Source organism: Osmerus eperlanus, chromosome 10 (assembly GCF_963692335.1).
Source record: "Osmerus eperlanus chromosome 10, fOsmEpe2.1, whole genome shotgun sequence".
NCBI classification, from domain to species: domain Eukaryota; kingdom Metazoa; phylum Chordata; class Actinopteri; order Osmeriformes; family Osmeridae; genus Osmerus; species Osmerus eperlanus.
The window spans coordinates 9891971-9916498 of record NC_085027.1 but is presented as its reverse complement, the minus strand read 5'-3'; the positions used below and the strand labels follow the sequence as shown (position 1 = coordinate 9916498).

Below are 24528 nucleotides of genomic sequence, written 5' to 3'. Positions count from 1 at the left end.
CTGGGGGGGAGGTCAAATAATTTGTATTTCCTTATCTGTAATTGTAAATATTACAATATATTTGCAATATTCATGCCTGAATCTTTTTAAGACTCCCCTGAAGTGGATCATCCCATTTCTTAACCTTGACATGAGTTGAATGTCTCTGCCTGCCTCACTTCGGACAAAGTTTACCTGAGCCCCCCCACCCCCAATGCCATTCCACTCTGAACAAGAGGACAGGTCAACAGAATATCACAGAATTTCAACATTAAAAGAGGGGACAAATAATGTGCAGACGTTAAAGGCAATACACAGATACAAATACATAGCAGTTCAACCACAGCTTCCATAGCTTTGTAAAACAACTGGCTAAGAGTCCAAAACCCGTTATCGATTTTTGTTCTTACGGGGTTTACTTTCCTTTGTAAGGTCTTCAATAGAAAAGGTTTCATTTAAATGATCACCTTTTCTAAAGAGAATTCTTTCTTTGCTCATTGTCATGGCCAAAAGTATGTGGACACCCCTTCCATTAACTACCAATAAGAGCAAATCCCACATTAATGTTCCAACGTTTATTGGAAAGTCTTGCCAGAGGAGTGGATGCAGTTATAGAAAAAGCGGGGACCAAAAAAGTGCTCATGATATTGGAATGAGTGGTTCAGAAAGCAGGTGTCCGCATACCTTTGGTCACAGTGTGAATGTAGGAGACAATTGACTTTCTAAAGTCTTGTGGATCTAATAGTTTCCGTGGACAGACTTGCGAAGTATCCGTAAGCGTGACATGACCTCATCCCAGTCCAGGTAGGCTCCCTCCAAGTGTCTCAATGCGTCTGTATGGCTTATGTAGCTTCTTCGCCCATGTAGAAGGCGCCAGTTATCAAAGGTGACCAAGTCCCCTGTCGGAGCAAGACACAGAGACTACAACTTTACACCAAACACAATAAAGTGGAACTAAATTTGTACAGTAGGAGATGGAAAAAAATGTATTTGAAATAACCTCAAAATCAAGTTTACTCATATTTAGATAATATTAGTTTTTAGGCAATGACTTGTACTCACCAGGTTCCATCATGTAGGTAACTAGGTTATCAGGTCGGATCATGAGTTCCACATAGGCCTTGAGAGCACGGTAGAAGGGCTGGACCTGATGCAAGGGGAGATCCAACACAGAGTCTCTTGTGGCATTGTTGTAGTTAATCCTTACGACCCGTTCCTCATTGTCCACACTGCTCAGAAAACAAGGAGGTAGACAGAAAACCCATTTATAATAATGTATGTATCATATATTTTACCTAAATTTACTATTTTAGAAAGTATGCAATAAGAATGTATAATGAAAACCAGTAAGTATAGTCTTTGTTTAATATGCTGGCTATACAGAAATGGACAATATGTTAACATAATTTATTAAGATGCATGTTCATGACAGACTTTGCAATCCCCAATCTGAACAGCAGATGGTGATGTCTTACACTTTTCCTAAATCACACCATCCAAATGCCAGTCACTCTCCTGAATACCATGTTGGGAAATCTTGTACTTGATGCATTACTCTCCTTTATAAAATGCCATAACACTTTGTGAGCTAAATGTACAAAACAACGTTTTACTCACTCAATGATGCGGTTCTTGGACTGCACCTTGAAGTCACAGTAGTCAGCCCCTGTGTCTGTGAAGTCCACTCTGTGGGAAGTGAGGGTACTAAAGGCTTCTGGGTCTTCTCTCCGCAGAAGTTCAGCCATGTGGAAACCATCTACCACTTCACTTTCCCCTCCTTTGCAAGCCTGGTTCAGGCAGTGCAGGAACTGCACCTGAAGAAAGACCATAGTGTACAATACCATGTTTCATGCAATATTACAATTCAGTTTACTTGTTGAAATTATTCCCCAAGGGAAAAATACAATAAAGTAAAAGGAGTCATTTTTTCTCAAAATAAATCAGACAATGCAATGAATTAAAAAACTTGTCATGCTGCTCTGCACCATTTACTTCAAGAGTGTGTTCATGAGTACCAGTCTCTCTTAGATTGTTATGAGAAATGTCACCAATCCTCTTTGAAAGTATTTGGAGTACTGTAAGATGAGAACAGTAGGTAATTTTGTTCAAACATCTCAGTTATGATATTTATTTTTAAAAAACGATGTAAGATATCCATTTTGTTCCTTTCTAAAAGTATAATGCATATGAACTTGTGCATGTATAGTACGCACCCCAGGTGGGTTATGCAGTGCTGGGTAATCTGTGTGGAGACTGAGTTTCCCAGAGGTGTAGGCAACGTTGTTGGCCATAGGTTTGTCCTTGACCTGCCACGTGTGCCTGTAGGATGTGAAGGGATGAATCACTGGGAATAATATAAATGTATTATGCACTCATTTGATCAGTCAAATTAATCTATGGGAGTTACCTAAATACTGTAGAATCAAATATTGACTATATACAGTATATACTCTAGCCTTTTTAATGATAAGTCTTACATTTTGGGTTGCAGCCTATAGCTTCCACTAGAATGAGCTAATCTATTGGCTATGGGTTCCAACCTCAGTCCTGATTGAGCGCATCAGGTATTTTCTCTGGTTTAATGCTCTCTGAAGGGTCTTAGACTGGTTTATCTGTCTGTCTGGTGGTGTGGGGAGTAGTTGTTACTCACCCATAGAAAGTCAGTCTGAGATAGCCAATCCTTTCACTCAGTCTGGCAACCTGGCCTTGCTTCACTGGCGCCCCCTTCATGTAGACTATGCCAACTTTGCGTAGTGCTATCAGCCAAGCCAGAGCCGCTTTGTCATCATGGAGAACCTCCTCAAAATTGGCTGTGGGGATCTGCAGCTTGGAGTCCCAGTAAACACGCTCTAAAAGAAGGAAACGGTAATCCAGTAATTGTCAGGGCAATTGGATTGTTATAAAGCTGACATGCAGTATGTGATTTAATTCAGGATAGATGTGTCTTGTCTTCTATAGTAGTTAGTTATAGAGCACATAGGAAGGTTAGAAGGGAAACTGGTATTTCAACTAAGTACAATGATTACCATGTCGATACAATGCAAACACACTAAAAGGTCGACAACTAGCATAGCTAGCTTTGACAACGACCGTGGTCGAATCACATAATTATCGGCTTCACAAATCACATTCATAAATTCTTTAAGACGCAGAACCTGCACAACATGATCAAAAAACTGTCTGCCACTGAAAAGTAGCAAAATGGAATAGAATGGCCAGCATTGTTGTCTCTAATATTTCCAGTTGGCACAATCCGTACAAGCACACACAGGTAGTCACCTCTGCCTGTCTGCCTGTCAATGAACAATATACAGCAATGGAAATGGGTCTTGTGAAAAGACAGGATACTTTGTTTTATGATCCCAAATATACAGTCCCTCCACTATCTGCACATAATGTACTATATCTGTCCAGAACGTTTGAGGGAGGAAGGCCAGCACGCTATGGTTGGAACACTTGGTGTGGAGTGGGGGAGGAGGAAGAGGGGGGGGGGGGGGGGGAGCTTAGCGTCGGCATTTCTCAACAGACAGCAGTGGAAAAACCCTCCTGTGGCTCCGCACCGAGCTGGCTCAGGTCCTTTTTCCATCTAGACTATCGTGTGGCTCCTGCAGACACAGCTGCTGAGCACATTCAATGTGTGTGTGTGTGAGGGGGGTCTGGGGGGAGGGGGCTCTGAACACTGTGGAACTGTCTGATGTTTGTGGATCTTCATCGCCTCTCACTTCCACACCCACCAATTTTGTCCGTTTGAGCAAGCGGTCCAAACAGAAGGGAAAAAAGCACTGAGTACACTGCTTTAACGGTGAGATTATCAGAATATGGAGTAGGACACCTGAAGTCAGATGTGAAAGTAATTTTATTACCACTATTGTAAATGCTTGATGCTTCACAAGTTCGTACTGTTGAATGACTCTGCAACAGTATTCAAGTGGAATGTCAGTGAGAATATAGTAGGATTCTATGGCTAAACTATGAGATAAAGACACAGATGTCTGAGCCGTAACATGAGTCAGACACACCATGACTTCAGCCGTGGCAAGGTCTTCAAATGTCCCTCCAAAGTTTCATTGCAAACATTAACTCCATCATAACAAGTCAAGAGGTTATGTCCCCCCCCCATGAAACCTTGTTTAGAGGGTTGGATAACACAAAACTGATGCTGTAAAGACCAGCTGTTCTTAAAGATCACCCAAAAGAAGTTCTAATAATGAGGCTCTAGAACTAAGGCCTTCTTCAAATTACAAGTTACAATTGCTCCCATTAAATCAGACCAGCTGGCATGTATCCGGACACAACAGGGAAATGCAGTGCTTCACTTAGCTGGTTTGTCTGGGGGAGGACTGTCTCAGGACAGAGCCATTGGGTTTCAGATGTCACACATGGCAGAGAAAGCCATAACAGAGAAGGTGAAGCAAGAGATGGATCATATGAGCAGTGTGGACTGGGTCCCCCTTGTAAACGGATCATCTTCCTTGTTTGGTCATATTGGCTAACATTCCATTGGCTAACCAAGAATATACAAAGTTAAAAATCATTCTTCAAACATCTTTCAAGCCTAAAATGCTGTAAGGCTGCCAGGTTCACAGATAATTACAAAAAGTATTATAGTATAGTAGAGACACAAGAAACAGATCTCTCTTCACTTATACACATTATCATTATGTCCAATCAGTCTGTGAATAAGTGTCCCAAGTATGTGAGTAAAGCACCAGCAGGGTTATATTCGTAGGATATTTAGGGGCTTTGTGTGAGAAAGCTGCATAAGATAGATAGACAATGGAATAGTTAAACAAGAGAATATATGAAGATATGCTCTATGAAAACAGTGCATTCCTAAGCCCGATCGGGGTGTATTCAGGGGGGAGGGGGGGGGGAGAACTTTCCGCTCTTATTGGCGTGAAATGCTCAACACTCGTTCTCACCGAACACAAATATGCTGCTGTGATTTTCTGGAACAACTTGTGTTGCCACAGACCTCTTCTGAAATGTGTCTCACTCTTGCAAAGTTTGGTGAAGGGTGAACTGAGGTACAATGTCAGGCTTTGAGTTTGTGTAGTCTGTGTTTTTCTGTACCTGTCTCCATACCTGGGGCAAATTTCCTGAACATTATATATTTCTATCTGACACTTACTTGGATCCTTATTTATTACTATTATTCCTACTTGTCTGATGGGAGCCTGTGTAAGTCTGTGTATCTTTATGTCTGCGAGCATGCATGTGTAATCCCTTTCCCTCTCTCTTGGTTGGCTGCTGTGGCTTTTCCAGACGAGGAAACTCGAAGCCCTGGCTCCCGTGGCTGGCAGGCAGCTGATGGCAGTCTGGTTCTCTCTCACTCTCTTTCCAAGAGCTCTGTTCAAGCTGGGTACTGTGCTACTGCTTTCCTCACGGAGCTGTGAGCTCTTTCAGAACACTCTTTGGCTTGATAAGTTATTTGAGTAGTTCTTTCACAGAGCTTTAATCAGGCTAATTAACTTCCTCACAGGGTCACATGCAGAGTGAGGTTCCCTCAAAGTTGCATTTGGCAGGGGTTACATTTCAGCAGTTAGTACATATGTCTAAATAAATTTAAAGACTAATTAACTAACTCTCAAAGCTGCCATTGCAAAGGGTCACAGGGAATGCTGATGCCAGCATGTCAGAACGGGCTAATTGCAACTGTGCTTCTTTAGAATGATCAAGTAATGGCAATCCTCCATGATATTATCCACACCATTTTCTTTTCCTATAACTTCAGAGCATCACTGTGTTCAATTATCTGTTTTTTTCCTTTTTCACATGGTACAAGACGAATACAACTTTGTGTACAAAAAGCAATTACTGTTGTTCCAAATGAACACCATGATTGATGGATGTAAATGTGATTTAAAGTTGTCAGGCATGTTGCCTGCCAAGCACAGTTACGCCCCAAATTATTTATTATGCTGAATTCTGAATCTGAGAGGAATTGGAGTCCAATCATGTAATTGATAACAACACACACATTCTCGCAAACTGTTCTGTATTGTATCTTTGTGCTTATGTTTACAAAGTACCTATGTTTGAAACAGACCACAACTTAGAGACCTGTTGCACCAACCACAGAGAAACTAGCAACTTTGTAGGAGCTTTGAGGAGACAGAGAGAATATTGTTTCTACTAGGAGAGTCAAGGACCCATGTACCAAATTTAAAACAAATCTCTGGCTTCATGGTCAAATGGCTGAGCGGTTAAGGAGTCGGGCTAGTAATCAGAAGGTTGCCGGTTCGATTCTCGGCGATGCCAAATTACATTGTGTCCTTGGGCAAGGCACTTCACCCTACTTGCTTCGGGGGGAATGTCCCTGTACTTACTGTAAGTCGCTCTGGATAAGAGCGTCTGCTAAATGACTAAATGTATATATAAATGCATGATCCCAACAAAATATCGGTCTGAAGCTCAACCAAGGTCTGTTGCATTCAGCGACCTTTACTTTCACCACATTTTGTTACATCCTTTCCCTATCATCCTTATTTCTTCATCATCATTGAGATGTCACCAGAGCTCGATTAGAGTCCACAGACTAGAGCTGTCCATCTGGCAAAAACGAAGCAATCCTGAAAGCCTTTTCCAAGTGAGGTGGCCAAGAAGTTCCTCTGCAGAAATGGGAGCATCTGCCTGAAGGACAACTGTCTCTGTAGTACTCCATTATTCAGTCCTTTATGGCAAAAAGGCTAAACAAAAGCCTCTCCTGAGTACAGTAAAAGACATACAACCCAGCACGTTTTAAAGGAAAAATATTTGTAGGTTTGACAAGACACAAATTGAATTCACTGACCTAGAGCGAGCACTACATCTGGTGTAAACTAGGTATGGTTATGCTCGTCACTGGTAACCATTCATAGACTGACCAGGATTGAAAGAATGCTGAGCCAAATAATTATACCTTATAACCTTAAAAAAACTGCTACAGAACACACTTTTAGCTTGGCCAACAATTCACTTTTCAGAATAACAACCCCCAAAGCACACAACCAAAACAGCTGGAGTAGCTTCAAGAAAATATGTTTTAGTGGCAATCTTTGGAGAGACCTGAACTTTGATTGAGATGGAAAAAACTGCTCAGTCAAAAGAATGTGAGCGTAGAGCTTAATTTGCATCCTAGCACCATACTGCTGCATAAGGTTATCCGCACATTGAAACAGACATCCAAGCCATGTGTAGTGCAGCCTATTTTTAGCAATACAGTCAGAGGGAGGAGGTGGGATCATGTCTACTAAGCTGGTAAAATGGCATTATAATATTGTCAATCATTTTCTTCCATTACTCTCCATTTTTTATTTAATCACGTGCATAACTTCAGGCCTAGTCTTGTGAAAACCCTAGTAAAAGTCAGTCAGCACTTCCTAAGCTAAGTACAAATCAGTATTCCATATGGTAGAGTGAGAGGAAGGGGCTTGAAAAGTGAGTGCATGCAGGCACACTAAACATTGTTGAAGGTCTCCTGTCTCAGAAATTAAGCTCTTTCACATATGGGCCATGGCGCATACCTCAGCTGTGTAGTCTGTTCTAGGGCAATACACACACAATATATTCATGCTGCCTGAATATCAGCAAATAGTTTTGCTGATATTCTCTGAAATATTCATTTTGTGTTGAAACATAAACTAACTAATGTCCTAACTACATGTGCATCTAACAATGTACGGACAAGCTTGAGCTCAAGGCTTGGTTTTAAAATTTAAATCGCAAGGATTGTGAGAATACACATTAGGTTTATTCACCTCGGTCCAATGATAATTTTATTGATGGTCAAATAATCATTGATGGTTATAATTTTACCTAAACTCACAACCAATGAACAAGTATGGTAATTTATTTATTTTAAGGATAGGATAGGTAAGTTTTCAAACCTAGCAATTTTAGCTCAAGTTTGAAAGGATTCAAACCAAAATATCCCACCTCTTCCTTCAAATACAGTCCCCCAAAACACATGAACGCTCTGCTTGAGTACTGCCAGGAGGTAGGTAGATGGACAAGTAGCCCCTCCAATAATGGCGTTCGGTCCGAATGTCTTCCAGTCATTAGTGTCAGTCCAACCTTAATGATTGGTTGTGTTTATTACAGTCCTGCAACGCCCACAGATATCGGATTGGTTTCATTTTACTGTCAAACCTTTACATTTATTGGTTGCTATCATGATGTCTGCAAATATGTAAAAAAGTGCTTCTCAAAAACATTACCTACCCTGCCTTTAACTGGCTACTGCCCCCATCAACTAAGCATAAGGTTAGCAATGGATGATCTGTCCATTTACATTTATAAGATGTTTCTTACTTCTGCAGTAAAATAAGTGAGACTGACCTCAACAATAGATAAGTGGTATATATTCTAATGTGAGAGGATTAAATAAAAGGGATGATTCCTTTTTAATTACAAACCAGCTCATATGATCATTTTGACCTTGCTGTGTTCCCTGTGGGCTACACTTTTACAATCTGCAACACTTTAACAGGCTAACCAGGGCTAATAAAATTGTTCTCCATTACAATATACAGAGAACTTCCAGGCCCATTCACAGGAGACAAAAAAGTTAAATAAAGACATAGAGATGAGAAGAAAGAGATAGAAAAAGTTAACTTGAAACACTGAGGATACAGACAAAACCAGTAGAAGAGAACATTATTCACCTTTCATCAAAAAATGCAAGCCTTTCCAGGATTTTTCAGTGGAAGGAATTTCAGACCAGACCTCAGGAAGATATAATTAAACCCAGATACAGGGTTGTGTGTGTGAAAGAACAGGATCAGACAGAGCATGAGCTCAGGTCTGTCTGCACAGACCAGTTCTAGTTCTGACTTGGCAGTGCTGTAGTTGGAGAACAGAAACCCAAACACTAACAAAGAGTGGCTGGGGGTGATCCCTAAAGGGGGCTGATTTCACTATCCACACAAAACCGCACACACACAGCCTCTAATCGCTCTGGAACAGAGACAAAGCAGGAGCCGCTCAGCCCTGCGGGTCCTTCAGGACCACGTGGGGACACAAACTGTGGAGCTTTTCCTTCACTGAACCACAGCTGAAATTCTCCTTCTTCAAATGTTTCTGATAGAGTCTTGAGATGTAAGTTGGGTTGTAAATGTACTTTAAAAAGATACGTTTGATTTGCTTGTGTTCAGAGCAAGCATGCACACAAATCCTGTAATCCTACAAACACTCTTAAGGAGATCTGTTTAGATCCAGAGTGACTGTTTTGTTAACCCTGACACAATGTTTCAGGGAAGAAGTCCCTTTCATACAACACTTATGTTTTAGATGTTTTCAAGTATTTTCCCCCCCTCAAGAAACTAAAGTTGAATAATAAAACAAAATACCTGATGTGATGTGTGCCCGTGTGTGCACAGTTCTGGGACAGAGGCACAAGGTGATCGCTTATAATACCGTATACAGTATGCACAGAAACATTCCTAGACGTATCGTATCACACAGAGGAGGAAATTGCAATAGATGACCACAACCCTGAAAATCTGAAAAGATCTGTGCTACCTCAAGGAAAGATTTATCTTAAGGATTACTGAGTAATAAAAGCAGAATGCAGGTAATCATAGTGAGGCTTGAGTTCTTCTTCAACACTGTTTACCCAAAAAGCATAAGTCAAAGAAAGTCAAAGCTACTTATATGGACTGCATTTATATAGCGTGTTTTCTACCTTAGCGGCACTCAAAGCACTTCACATTTACTCACACTCACCGACGGTGGCGGCGCTGCCATGCAAGGCGCCGGCATGCCCATCGGGAGCAACTTGGGGTTCAGAATCTTGCTCAAGGATACTTGGGCACATGGCCGGGGAGGAGTCGGGGATCGAACCGCCAACCTTGTGATTAACAGACAACCCTCTCAACTCCCTGAACCACAGCCACCCATATGTATATGTGGTCTCACCATTGAGGAAGAGCTCTTCCTGCATTACTTGTCTGATAGCAGGAGAGAAGCACCTCTTCTTCAGCCACTCTGGATCAAACTCGCTGGTGTGCTGGTCGGGCCATACTATGCACACCTGATGACGAGAATGATGATGAGGTTAGACAAAGATTGCTAACACTTAACATTAGTGTAATTACAGAAAGTACTGTGTACTAGAAAATGTAACACCACAACAGCCACAATGCATTTACATATTAAGTATGTGTTGCTCAATTTGTTAAATTGTCTACTATACAGTACTTGCTTAGTAAGCTACAAAAACACTATTGTGAAGTCTTATCTAAGTATTACATTGCCAGACCTTCACTGTGTGTCTGTTTGTCTTAACTTAGCATGTTGATTAAGCATGTTTGTCACATTATCGTGCTGAGCACTGATTGAGCTGCAGTGACATTTTTCAATCTTGAGGACGGTTTATTTGTGTTTCAGCCGAGGGAAGCACTTTCACCAGCATATCATTTACAGTACAGGTCAATTCAACAAGTGCAATAAGGTGGTATTATATAATAGAAACCTGATCATGTACTGTAGCGCATTACAGTGTTGGTTTTCTAGACACATATTAAGAAGCAGACTAATCCTAGACTAAAAACACATGGGCTTATTCTGTGTGCATGACACTGATTCCTATTCAACATTGCATACAGTGTGAAACCTTTCAATATTACAGTTTAAATCCCAGATTCCTACCTTATTGGTATCAGAGACCTGGACACTGTCCACTCCAGTGTGAATGTCCAGTTTGGAGAGCAGCAGACTACGGGCCTGTGCAGACTGCAGGGTGCAAAGTGGACACTGGCAATTGTCCCGCATCCAGGTGAATGGGTAGAAGCTTTGCCCCCCATCTTCCCACTCTATTTCTACTAACCTCTCTTCTTCCAAAGTTTTGACCTGCCTGACTACCTGAGCTGTGGGGATAGGGGTGGCCTGCGTCTGCTGTCCACGAACTTGCCTCAGTGTTGAGCGAGATGTTTTGGTGGCTATTGCCTGCAATGGCCTGCCAGCAGCTCTAATGGCCTGGCAAGCCAAAACAGAGCTGCTTCTTTTCAAAACTGCTGGAAAGGTGCATCGAGATAGCATGGTTGTCCACATCTTGAAGCGGTACTTCCAAGTGTCAGACACTGAGGCACTGACAGGTAGGCAAATCTGGAGGAAGAATAATAAAGAAACATTGACATAAGGGTTTAAATAACACCGTTTATATGATCTTTACTGCGTACTACACAGGTGGGTTATGGAATTCCCATAACCCATAAAACTGTGTAAAAACAGATTTTAATAAATAAAATGATTCAACTTTACTGCTATCGATGTCTAACTGCAACTAGTAAGACTGCAGAATTAATCTTTTTATTTAGTGAAATATGTTTTACATTGTGGTTGTTTCACAATTAATATAATAAACCCACCTTTGTAGTATGCAGTAAAGATCAAATAAAAAAATACTTTAAACCCCCTTTTCGGTTTCGTCACGTACAAGTTCGTTTGCAACAAACATTATCGTCTTTAGGCAATAAACCATCTTCTATGTAACCACAATAAAATTTGCAGTGCGTGACTCATAATAAATCCAAAGGTACACAGTAAACATAAAACGAATGTGTTTCTGCTTTGTAAAAAAGCACTAGATGAAAGGTCGATCGCACTGGACAAGCCAACCCAGATTAGTAGTAGTGCACAACAAAACAAATGTGTCATGTGACCTGTTCAGAACATGACGTTAATGTAGATTTTCTTTTACTGATCTATTTCCTTTATTTAGTAAGTCTACTGCAAGTAGCATTCTTTTTTTCCAGCTAAGCTAACTAGCTAGCTACTCTACAGTAACGTTACACATGTGTACACCTGCAGATGTTCCTCTATATGCTTGCTCATTTCTAATATCAAGGTAAACAATGACAATGTTCTGTTACTAGTTTAACGCACTGAATAAAGCATAGTAAAACAATTATGATAATGGTTTCTAGTTGCCAAGTAGCAATTCTATTCACTTTAATGCAACTTGCGAGCTAGCTTGTACAGTATAGCTCGAATTGTTATTTTTGGTTCAGTTTCCCCGGTATTATACTGGGCTAATAGATTCACGTTTCAAATGAATGCCTTTTATCTCAGTTCGTGAAATATACAATTATATAAAAAACATACTTACTTGAGATACTGAGGGACTACGAAAGTGTTGAAACGCAAACCCAACTGTGTCAGAAAGTAGGTGAGAGGTTACAGCGAGCTTGAGGACCATGACATAATCACTCGGCTACTGTCACAGACTCAGTCTGCGAACTTTGATCCACTTTTCAGTGACAGATCATAATAAAATGATCCAATGGGCCAAAGTGTTGCTTGTGTAGCCTACTGTTTGACTGGTAGGTTTGAGTGATATCACAGAAAAATATTTTAAATGTGTAAAATAGTGTGAAAAACATGCAGTTACTCAAAGACGTATGTTCAAGGCAGATTACTTCATCCAAATGCTTTGTTTTGTTTTACATGGCCTAGAACAGAATACAGTAGCCACATGACGTTATCAGGTTTTTGTCTCATGTATTTGTATGTACACATGAGACAAAAACCTAAGAGTGTGTGTAGCCTACATTTAGGCTTACTGAACAATTAGGTATAATTTTGATATTGATCACAGAAGAAACAAACAGCAAACAAGAATTGCCTTTGTAAGATTATTTTATCCCTTACATGCATAAGGCAATTTATTTGTATAACCCTTTTTACAAGCAATATCACAGAGGGCAAATTGGACAAAATTGGCCGATAGCCTTCAAAGTTTACAGATGATGGAAGGATTGTCTTTTACCAAGTTTATCTCCAAGATTCAATGTGTCACCTACAATATAGAATTACCACTAAGATAGAAAAGTTTTTTGAAAAGTTCAAGTTGAAACGTTCCATCTTAGAACCTGTCACGTGCATCTGAGGTGTATAAACTTAGGTGTGTATAATTGTGTATTTATCTCCTCATGGGTTGTATTTTATTATATTATTATAGGCTGTATCCAGTTTTTCCTAAGAACTGGTTTATAACTTTGTTGATTGCACTTTGCCTTGACACAGTACAGTTATGAAACATGATCAGTGTACAAGATGAAGACCTTGTCATCATCATTGACAAATTATCTAACATTAGTTGAGTATACTTCTTTGTGACACAGAAGAAGTTTAGAGTTTATGCTGCTTTAATGGTTGGGAAGTAAACACAAGGCTTAACATTACATCACAGGACCATTACTTGAGGGACCATTACATAAACATTCAATGCCTGTTTATCTACCCTAAATCCTAACATTTCTGTTCACGTTGTATGCATTCTCCCTTGCATGAATAATTTACCACAGTTGACACAGCATGTGCCTGTGTGTGTGTGTGTGTGTGTGTGTGTGTGTGTGTGTGTGTGTGTGTGTGTGTGTGCGTGTGTGTGTGTGTACAAAATGTTCACAGTACATTCACACCCTCACAGCGGTTTACTCACAAAAGTTTTATTACAAAGCCTTGCAGTAAAACTCTTTAGGCGAATGTACAAAGACACTGAAGTCTTCCCTGGAAGCCCCATGCTGTATGAATAACCATTCACCTAGAAAGCTGTGCACATCAATATCTATGCCAGCACAAATATACATTTATAGGAAAGTGTCGCATAGAACTTCAATCCCAAAACAAATATTCATATAATGTCAGACATAATCTCCCAGGAATGTCACCACACACAGGTGTCTGAAGTCCATGAGTGCTGCCTGCAGTCTTTAAGTATTTCTCATACCTTTTGCCATTTATATACACATTGAGTGGATAAAAGGAATATAGATATACATCAAAACAAAATATTTTATACTGAGTAAATAGTTATGTAGGGTTTTCTACAAAATATTGACACTCACAGTATTCTCATTATGCACTGTACAGTACAATTACCAAAGTGTTAATGCCTTTACCTAACCCTAGTCACAACCCTTATCAATGAGTTTTGCAAATCATTAGCTTGTACAGTATAGCTCGAATTGTTATAGTTAACATCTTGATCAGAAGACATAAACATATTTCCAAATCCAGACACGTTCAATACTGTAGGCTGTAAAACTCACACAGATATAAATCAGAAATGTATGCTGCCATAGTTGTGTTTTTTGTGGTAACATTCCGCTTGTGCATGCCAAACAACACGTATGTTATGTATGTTTCCCATACATAATCACGATTTACGTCAAACATTTGTTCTTGGGAAAACATTCGATTTCTAAATTATATGTAGAGTGTAAAGGAACAATTTGCAAAGGATTGTCCATAAAATTAAGCAATGGATTTATAGAGAGGTTTATCAAATTGGCATGATCAGACCTGCTAGATATAGGCAATATAGAGAGGCATATCATAAATAATACTTTTTTCCCCATTGACGTCACAACACTTGCAAAATCGAAGGCAAACTTTTTTGTGGTTGTTGTAAAAACACAAAGGAGCACTTTTTTACACTTTCATGTATTCATTTTTCAGTCGACTCAGTCGGGTGCCGTGACTTCGAACAATAAGGGACAGCAGCTCGTGCTTGTCTTTTAATCCCATGGAAATATCCACTGTCCCTTTTAGCACGTCTCTCGTGTGGACAATCATGTTCAGAAAGTCGTCATTTATGCGATGCTCCTCCTTCAACTCATTCTCCTGACTCTGTTTGAATTTCACTTCCAGTTCTAACAGAGATTTTTCGGAATTTGTAAATGCCTCACTTATCTGAGTTGTCTCCCGTCTCAAATATTTACCATAGCTGTCTTCTCCATCCAAATCATACGAGATGCTTTTCCCAATTCCCTCAAGCACTCTGGCCGAGTCTTCGATGTGCCTCTTGATTATCGTGAAATCATCCCGGATGACTGAATCCTGGTCCTCGTCAAGACGGCATTTACGGTCATCTGTCATTTTAAATAGCATTTGGCATTTTTCTGGGTCGTCGTTGTCCTCATAGTCGCCATCTGGTACAAAGTAATGATGAAAAGTGCCATTTGACATCTCCGGATACAGAGGTCCATTAAAAAACGCACCGCACAGCGACAACGATAACATCCCAGCAAGTAGTATATGGAAAAAAGCCATTCTCGTTTGTTTTGCTGAGAAAAAGGCTACTAAATTGTCCTTCCTTAGATGAGCGGTAGCCTATTATTCACTTGTCCTCGAAATGAACATTTCACAGCTAAAAATAGTTGCGGAAATTAACGAGTATCCCGTTGCTTGTAGTAGTTGTAATGCAATGTTCACTTAAATGTGACACAAATGAAGTTACGTTATTTCAGTTTCAAACACTAAATTCAGTAAATTTTGCTTAGCAGAGTAGACGTCTTTCACGACAAGAAGAAATGTGCCCAACTTAACTTTGTGCCTCAATTTCAACATCTGGACTTTTTTTTCTCAAGCACCGCTTTTGGTTTTGGCTGATGATACCCTTTCCCGACTCTCAAATTACAGCTACGCTTCGTCACTTAAAAGACAGCGCATTTTTGGGAGGGCTGACTGAAGGAGGACCTTGTCATTAGAGCTAACAAAGTGCCCTTGAAAACCAAACGGCACACAAAAAAACGTAACACCAGCGCAATTTGGGCACTGGTAGGCAGCAAGGAAACTTGACAAGCAAACAGACCTATATACCTTTTGCAATTATAGCCAATTTAAAAAAAACTTTTGCTAGCGTGGGGCTAGCGTGTTATACCTGATGATATCCTAAGTTGAACTTGTGAGTGATGACTGAGGGCCATGACCTGCATTAATTGATATTGAACAGACCTCATACTGTGTTTACGTCAAGCTGTCATAGGAGTTGGATTTTCCATCAGTGCACATGAATAAAGGGCCTATAACGCAATAGCTGAAATGAGAAGGATGCCAACAACGTGAAGTCATGTTCCAGCACAAACATTGTTTAGTGTGAAATTTGTCTCATGACCAATATTTCCTGTGGAGTTTGAAAGGTGCATGGGGCAAACTATCTCAGTATAATCAAGGCAAAATGTCACACTGTAATTGTTCAGATATAAAAGTATTTTTTAGAAAAGTGTAGAATTTGATAGAACACTATTAAAACCAGACAACTAATTTTTCCTCACCATATTAATCTTTACATGATGCCTGTGTTGCATCATCACAAGTAAAAGTAACTCTAGAATTTGTAATCACAGTCGCTCTACAGAGGAAAAAATTCTTACTCTTACTGGCCAAAGGATCTTTAAACTTAATGTGATTAACCTTGTCTTATGACCTTGTGTTGTTGTATGTGCTGTTATGAAGTATTGGTGAGTTTTACGAGACTATCTGTAAAACAAACATAACTTGGCATGTAGTGAGATGAAAAGCTGTGCACCAATGCTAACCATGGATGGTTATTCTCTAAATCGTCAACACAGCAGTCTGTGTTAGAATGCTTTATTTTCTGGTTTACTTTGGCAAAGGAATTTCAGTCTGGTGTGTGTCAAAAAGGTTACAAGAAAATAACAAAAATGAAGTCATACCACAAAACTCTAACATTGTCAATGACAGCTAACATTTTACATACCATTATGGAACACCCACTCCCAACAGACACATTTTAACAGTAGATTAAGATTCTTATAAAGACAGAGCAGGGTTGGTGACCTCCCTGTCATTACTCTGTAAACGTAGCACAATACAGGCCCTAGAGAAGGGGTGTCAAATCCTGGTCCTCAGGGGCCGCTGTCCTGTATGTTTTAGATGTTTCCTTGCTCCAATACACCTGATTCAAATGAATGGGTTGTTATCAACATAGACATAATAAAGAGTAGACGCCGCATCGGCCACTACTGCCTACTGGCGCTGACGAGCCGTGGGGCCGCCATCTTGGACCGGTCACCCACTCCACTCAGTGTAATATGTTTGGCAGGGGCAATGAGCTGTCAGCGCATTTAATTAGTCATACCTCACTAAATACCTAACTGATTTTCACGCAGGTTTTTTTGCTGCAAATGTCATACATGTAGTTATGATACAGGACATGGTTATTCTATTCACAAAATACAACCAATAGTACGGTAATGTTAAATCTTACTTGTGAAAAGTAATCCCCGAGCCCTGTTTGCGATGGTCCGCCGATTTGAGCAGGAATATGCTGCACAGTGCTGGCATCTTGTTTATTCTGCTGCTACGCAACTAGGAGTATGCCCGGTCCAAGATGGCGGCCTCATTTCTTGCGCCCAGCAGCCAAAGCCAGCGGCGTCTACTCTTTATTATGTCTATGGTTATCAAGCTCTGTGTAAGCCTGATAACGACCATTCATTTGAATCAGGTGTGTTGGAGCAGGGAAACATCTAAAACATACAGGACAGCGGCCCCTAATTACCAGGATTTGACACCCCTGCCCTAGAGGAATCAGTTGTGCTGAATTGCTCAAACAGCTTGCCTGTGTGGCTTCATCAAGTGTATCTTTGATCTTTCATGGTGCTTTGGCTATTGAGACAAAATACCTCTTGCCCCCCTGCTTCTCCTTTGGTCCCTCCTCCTAGGATGTCCATCCAGTTGTACGAAGTCAAGGTTCTTAAGACATTTGAAATTCCAGGATATTTGCAGCAACTTTATAATTACACTGACACTAGTTAATATTCAAAGCTTATTTGAACCTTTGCTCTCACTCTTTCGTGTTTACACGGCAAGCAAAACAAAAGGTGTATTAGCTATGGGTTACACAACCGCAACCAGGCAATACTGCTGCACTGTGGAAGATCAGCTATAACTTGAGCTTCACAGGCACATTTTGTCTTAGCTAGGGTGTGGTGCTTCAGTTTCCTAGTTGTTTCTGCCCCCACCCTTCCTCCAGTAAGAGTAGGGGCTCTACTTTAGGCTTAATGAGCAGCCCACCCCACCCCACCACATCCACATACTGTTCTTACCACCTCTGTTCACTGCAGGAAAACCTATTGAGTAATCACTTTTTCCTCCTTGATCTTTGTCCACTACAATCATAGAAGAAGTAGGCATTAATTCACTAAACCATGAACCTCACATGAACCTTGTTCCTTTTCCAATACAATACAATTCAAAGCAATAAAAATGCTGTAGTTTTGAGCTTGCAGAGTTTTCATGGAAAGTTTCTATAATTAAAACTCAATTTTAAGCACTACAGGCATTAGACGGCAGTGAAGTCTTTACATGACAGAGACGCACTTCCACTCCAAATAAAAGGGTAATGAAACACAGCATGACGTCTGTGGGTTTTATTTACTCTGCATTTACTAGATAATGATCTCAGACTGAACATGCCAAAGCATGCACCCAAATCTGTGACCATACACTCACACAGACTACACAATTCTTTTTTTAACCACATCATTACTTTGATTTTGAAAGCGTAGTAATTTGGAGGTGGATACATAAACAAGAGTTGCAGAAGAACAAAAAATATGAGTCTTTGTTTGTTTACTTGTTAAATTTGGTAATCATTAGTTAGCAAAGAGAAGCAGTTATCAGTATAGAATGTCTTTAGATCAATATGTGCAAGTTATTTCACCACTTTATTACCAAACCTGTACCACCAGCCTCATACAATGCAAGCGTATGCGCATAACAATGGTGACAGGTGCGGAGAAAGAATTAGCCCATGCCTAACAAGAGAGCATATTTATTGCAACGTAATAAAATATCCTTTCATTGGGGACTTGAATGGAAAATGGAAGCTTGGTGATTATATTGGTAGCATTTGGCTATCAAAACTGTCCAATACTGCATGCCAAGATATACATTTAATAAGACATATTTTTTAAAAGGCCAAATTTCTTACATAAATTGATCCACAGTACAGAAAAACAGTTCTGACTGCAAGCAAGAGTCCCTCAGTCTCTTTACGAGAAGTTTTAAAAGCCTGGCAGAAGTCACATTAGTTGTGCGTCATCCCTGCTCTCTTGCTCAGAATTATCACAACGAAATGAACCTTTTGCAATGCCCAGAGGTTACCTCAGCAATCTCTATTATAAAATACAACCACGGCTAAACCAAAACAATGATGTGATCAATTGGACTTTTACTGTCACACCGTTGTTGGAAGATGGACTGACCTTGGGAGTTGATTGGATTGATTGTTTTGAAATAACTGCATAACATATTTTTTTGATAAAAGTTTGTGGCAAACACAGGCAAATATGCAGCACTCATTGTTAACCATATTGTTTAGCACTTGCCCATCAACAGCTGTCACTCTAGACATATTTAGTTGTTTAGGTACAAAAATACAGGTAAAAGACTACATTCTAATTATAAAAATGTAGATAAAAGGACAAGATAATAATTAAACTTTGAGGTGTGTTTACTACAGCAAAACATGTATGGAGTTTGTCCTTTGTCCATTTATGGTATCTTTATCTTTCCTCCAGGAATACACAGATGTGAAAAAAGCACCTGTCCTCTGTTACAATCACAGCAGTGATTGACAGTCCTGCTCTTGTATATGAATCATGGGGTATCACTGTACTGTAGGTATGAACAGCATTTATGGTCCTCTCAGGAAGATTATGAATTTTCAGTAAGGTCAGTGATTTCAAAAATAGGTTTTGACAATATCCATGCAATGTGTGACGTTTATTTGGGCTGTACATTACATGTCAGTACAATAAATACAACCCTGTGTATGTATACTGATCATGTTAGCGTGTGTGTGTATGTATACTGATCATTTTAGCATGTGTGTGAATGTGATTGATTGAACTGGGGAACCACAACGTATTAAAACCTTTTTTAGGTTAAAAACGTTTTCATCGTTGATGATACCTCACAAATGCACTTCTGGAAGAATGGTAAAAAATTCCCATAAACACACTCCTAAACCTTGTGGAAAGCCTTCCTAGAATAGTTGAAGCTGTTATAGTTGCAAAGGGTGGGCCGACATCATATTCAATCCTATGGTTTAAGAATGGGATGTCACTCATGTTCATATGCGTGTGAAGGCAAACAGGCAAATACTTTTGGTAATATAGTGTACGTTCAGTAATCAATAATGCTAATGGAAATAGATTATGAATTTATTTAATTATTTGTAATGCACTTAATCACCACAAAAGCCTTCTATAAAGACATACTGTAGCAATACAATTTTGTAGGATATGTAGAAGATGTGTAAGCTAACAAATGATCTTTGGGCCAAATGACTCACTGTCGTAACACGAACAGAAGGAAACATAAGGAAGTGTTCTTCCACAGGCCATGGCTTTCAAAGAAACCCTGAACTAATTGTGTGACCATTACACTGCATGATGGAAAATGATGGAAAAACTTTGCAAGCTTTACAGTAAAGTGGAGAGAGACATTTTGAGATATAACGAGAGACAGTTACCCATTGTCCCTAGAGGATGATGTCATAGGGGTAAGAATTCTTCTTTACTCTGTAATAGAACCCACAAGGTACAAGAGAACCATGCCCATAAAATAATAATGCTTTGCATATGTTGTCATGATGACATTATTCTGTGATGTGCTTTTCTCATTAGTTGCCTGATGTCATATTTTCTGTGATGCTTTACCTTTTATGTCTTGACTTAAATATACTGTATAGCTTAGTGTACATCCAGTTTGCCCACTATGTGATTGCAATGCAGTATTATAGCATGCATACCAGACAGTGACTTTATGAAGGACAAGGGATAAATTACGAAGCTGCTTTTCTGTCCAAGACCTAAACTTTTTGCCTACTGAAGATGACAACAATATATTGTGACACACATATTTTCATTTAGTGGTCTCTGTATATGCTAAAATATCCACTAGGCCTATGTGACTTATACTTAACCTGAGTGCACAACAGCGCTAACATTATTTTCTTTTTTTTAAGGTTAGGCTCCTTTTAATTTTCGATCTGTAAACATATATATTTTTTGTTTCTGTTTACTTTTCTGCTTTTTTGACTCTCAAACTGGTTATAAGCCCATTGAGTACATGTATACACATTTCAATTGGTGTGATTGCAAGGTCTCATCCTTGTCTATCAGTAATGGAGAAAACGTGATCATATGTATTATATAAGCCATCTGGATGAATAGGTCACACAAGTTAATGTTGCCTATTGATACCCCTCCAAGAAATGTCCACATACTTTTAAGAGCTCTCTTTAATGGCTTGCTGGTGTTTTATTAGCCTTGGGGGTTACGTAGTACACACCCATCATGTACTTTCAACCTTCTATTCCAATTCAAGTTTAGTGGGCATATCTCTTCTCTCTTTCTCAATTTCTCTCTCTCTCTCTTTCTCTCTCAGTTATTGAACTTTGGAAAAGATCGGTATATCCTTTGACATTGAAGATTTGTTTTAGTTGAAGACATCAACACAGCTCCTCAGTGTGCTTGATAAAGAATTTAATTATTAGAGTTTAATAGGATGTGTGTGTGTGTGTGTGTGTGAAAGAGAGAGAGAGAGAGAGAGAGAGAGAGAGAGAGAGAGAGAGAGAGAGAGAGAGAGAGAGAGAGAGAGAGAGAGAGAGAGAGAGAGAGAGAGAGAGAGAGAAAGAGAGAGAAAGATGAGGATTGCTGTTTATAACGCCAATGCGCTCAGCAGAGTTAAGGCAAACCAATAGATAATGGAAAAAGAAGTACCTGAAAAACAGGGCATCCATATTTTTTTTGTTGCACTAAGCCTAACTGAAGTGGCTGGCCAAAAACAAGTACAAAATGAACTCCTTAACATCTGTGCATATTCAATTTATGCTGAGAATTATTTGTCACTTTTTAAATTTCACGTTTGACGACAGATTCACTTTAACTTTTTTGCAGATTGTTTTTCCAGTAAGTGTTGCCAGTAATTATCATCCTAAACTCTTGGAGAGGTTGAAGGCGGCGAATAAAGCATTCTCAGTGAGACAGGTGTGTAAATATAAACAATATTAAATGTGTAAGTATTATATATTTCACATAGGGGATTACTCAGTAGAAAGTGTGTGGTGCATGATTTAATGGATGGCAGAAGCACACCACTTATTTCAAAGATGACTTACATGTACTGAAGCAAAGAAAGTCTGAGTTGAAGAGTGTTGAAAGAGGTCTTGACTTGACTGTGACCCCCAGAGGTCCTGAAAGTGTTATTGTACCCTCCGAATCGGGAAAGGGGTACAAATGATTTGGTTATTTCCTCCCACTACCTTGTGTTCCAAACTGAACTGATTGAACTTGAAACCTGACCTTAGAATATTGCAGTTAACCTGCTGTCTGCACCTCAAAATGAATTGTATAGTTTTTCCCAGTAGGAAAAGGAGTGGGTATCTTGCCATTCACAACAGCAACAATAAGTGCAGGCCTTTACTGATTTCAAAGTCTAATAAACAAACCAAACTGTGGTAAACCTCTGGTTTAGAAAATGCCATCACAGTCCATGACTTAAATCTAATTTATCATATCTAATAAAGGAGTGAGACACTGAGACAGTCTCAAACGTTTTTTAGTATAGTACACATCATTGGTTATTAATACATGTGTATATGGTAAAGCAGTTGGGCCAGACTCTGTCTCTCCTGCCACCCTCAAGCAGTGCGCTGACGAGCTGTCTCCGGTGTTCACCAACATCTTCAACACCTCCCTGGAGACATGCCACGTGCCAGCCTTTCTCAAGTCCTCCACCATCATCCCTGTGCCCAAAAAGCCAAGGCCAACAGGACATAATGACTACAGACCTCTCGCCCTGACCTCTGTGGTAATGAAGTCTTTTGAAGCCTGCAGTTTGCCTACAGAGCCAACAGGTATGTGGACGACGCAGTTAACATGGCCCTCCACTTCACCCTACAGCACCTGGACTCCCCAGCATCCTACGCCAGGATCCTGTTTGTGGATTTCAGCTCTGCCTTCAACACCATCATCCCCGCCCTGCTTCAGGACAAGCTCTCCCAGCTGAACGTGCCCGACTCCACCTGCAGGTGGATCACAGACTTCCTGTCTGACAGGAAGCAGTGTGTTAAGCTGGGAACACAAGTCTCTGACTCCCGGTCCATAAGCACCGGATCCCCTCAGGGCTGCATCCTTTCCCCTCTGCTCTTCTCCCTGTACACCAACAGCTGCACCTCCAGTCATCCGTCCGTCAAACTCCTTAAGTTTGCGAACGACACCACCTTATTGGGCTCATCTCTGGTGGAGATGAGTTGGACTACAGGTTGGAAGCTGACAACCTGGTGACCCGGTGTAGCCAGAACAACCTAGAGCTCAATGCTCTTAAGACAGTGGAGATGGTTGTGGACTTTAGAAAGAATACAGCCCCACTCACCCCCATCACCCTCTGCGACTCCAGTCAACACTGTGGAGTCCTTCTGCTTCCTGGGTACTATCCTATCCCAGGACCTCAAGTGGGAACTGAACATCAGCTCCCTCACCAAGAAAGCACAACAGAGGATGTACTTCCTGCGGCAGGTGAAGAAATTCAGCCTGCCAAGAACAATGAGGGTGCACTTTTACACAGCCATCATTGAGTCCATCCTCACCTCCTCCATCACCATCTGGTACGCTGCTGCCACTGCCAAGGACAAGAGCAGACTTCAGCATATCTTCTGCACTGCTGAGAAGGTGATCGGCTGCAATCTGCCTAACCCTTGAAGACCTGCACACCTCAAGGTCCCTGAGGCGAGCAAGGAAGATTGTGGCCGATTTCTCCCACCCTGGACACACTCTGTTTCAACCAACCCACTCCGGCAGAAGGCTGCGGTCCATCAGGACCAAAACCTCATGCCAAAAGAACAGTTTCTTTCCTTCCGCTACTAGCCCTATTAACAAGGCCCCAAACTGACACTGACACTCTGTTACTTTACCTCATACACTCTTACTCTTTCACTTTAACACATTCAGTATAATTTTTATTCTATATTATTTTATTTATCGTATTTTGTATTTTATATTATATTGTATAGCCCTAGGATTTTTTTTTTTTTTACATTTTCTACATTTTTATTTTGTTAACCCTTGTGTTATCTTCGGGTCATTCTGACCCATCAGTCATTGTGACCCACCTTCGTATTGCGACAGATTTACCGCATACAAAGACAAAGTGAAGCATTTTCTTTTAACAGCTAGGCTGTCTCAGACCCCCCACATTGCAAAGGTTAAAAGAAAATTATTTTAATTTGTTTTTGTATTGGGTAAAATTGGGTAAACACAACGATGGTTCGTTATGAACCTTTGGGTCATGTGACCCGAAGGCAGCACGAGGGTTAATTATGTTTAAATGTTCACTGTATGCACCTGCCCACCAAAGTAAATTCCTTGTTTGTGACCACTTAGCAATTAGACACGATTCTGATTCGGATTCTGATACAATATTTCCTGAGGAAACTAAGTAGGTATTTAGTGTAAGTATATTTTCTTCCAAACTACACCACTGGATAAGTGCAGGGAATTATGTGGTTCATTCTTAGTGCAACATATGCTTCCTGAAAGGTAGCTTACAGTTAGCAACGTGTAGTCAGGTCAAACTAAAACATTTTATATTTCAATTTCCCCTTTGTGTTGACAATTGGACGTCAAACCCTGTGCCAATAATGTTTAGTTTACTCCCAAAACCTGCAAATGGATTGTGCTGTAATGCTGTCCCCCACACCTTGTCCTTTAAAATGTAATTCAGACACACAATTAAGTTGTTGAGAGCTTTTTGAAA

General features: G+C 40.2%; 2 protein-coding genes across 2 annotated transcripts; both read right to left on the bottom strand.

Annotated features, from left to right (window-relative positions):
* Positions 1–234: 234 nt before the first annotated feature.
* Positions 235–12182, bottom strand: bbox1 (butyrobetaine (gamma), 2-oxoglutarate dioxygenase (gamma-butyrobetaine hydroxylase) 1). Its single transcript, XM_062471028.1, has 8 exons — positions 12068–12182; positions 10609–11064; positions 9877–9991; positions 2630–2828; positions 2193–2298; positions 1597–1793; positions 1042–1208; positions 235–878 (listed from the first exon to the last, which is right to left on the bottom strand). The coding sequence occupies exons 1-8, from the start codon at positions 12155–12157 to the stop codon at positions 718–720; spliced, it is 1491 nt and encodes a 496-aa protein (XP_062327012.1). The 5' UTR covers positions 12158–12182; the 3' UTR covers positions 235–717.
* An 890-nt stretch (positions 12183–13072) lies between these two features.
* On the bottom strand, positions 13073–15362 carry fibinb (fin bud initiation factor b). Its single transcript, XM_062471527.1, has one exon. It carries the CDS (start codon positions 15010–15012, stop codon positions 14392–14394), a length of 621 nt encoding a protein of 206 aa, XP_062327511.1. The 5' UTR covers positions 15013–15362; the 3' UTR covers positions 13073–14391.
* Positions 15363–24528: the final 9166 nt, after the last annotated feature.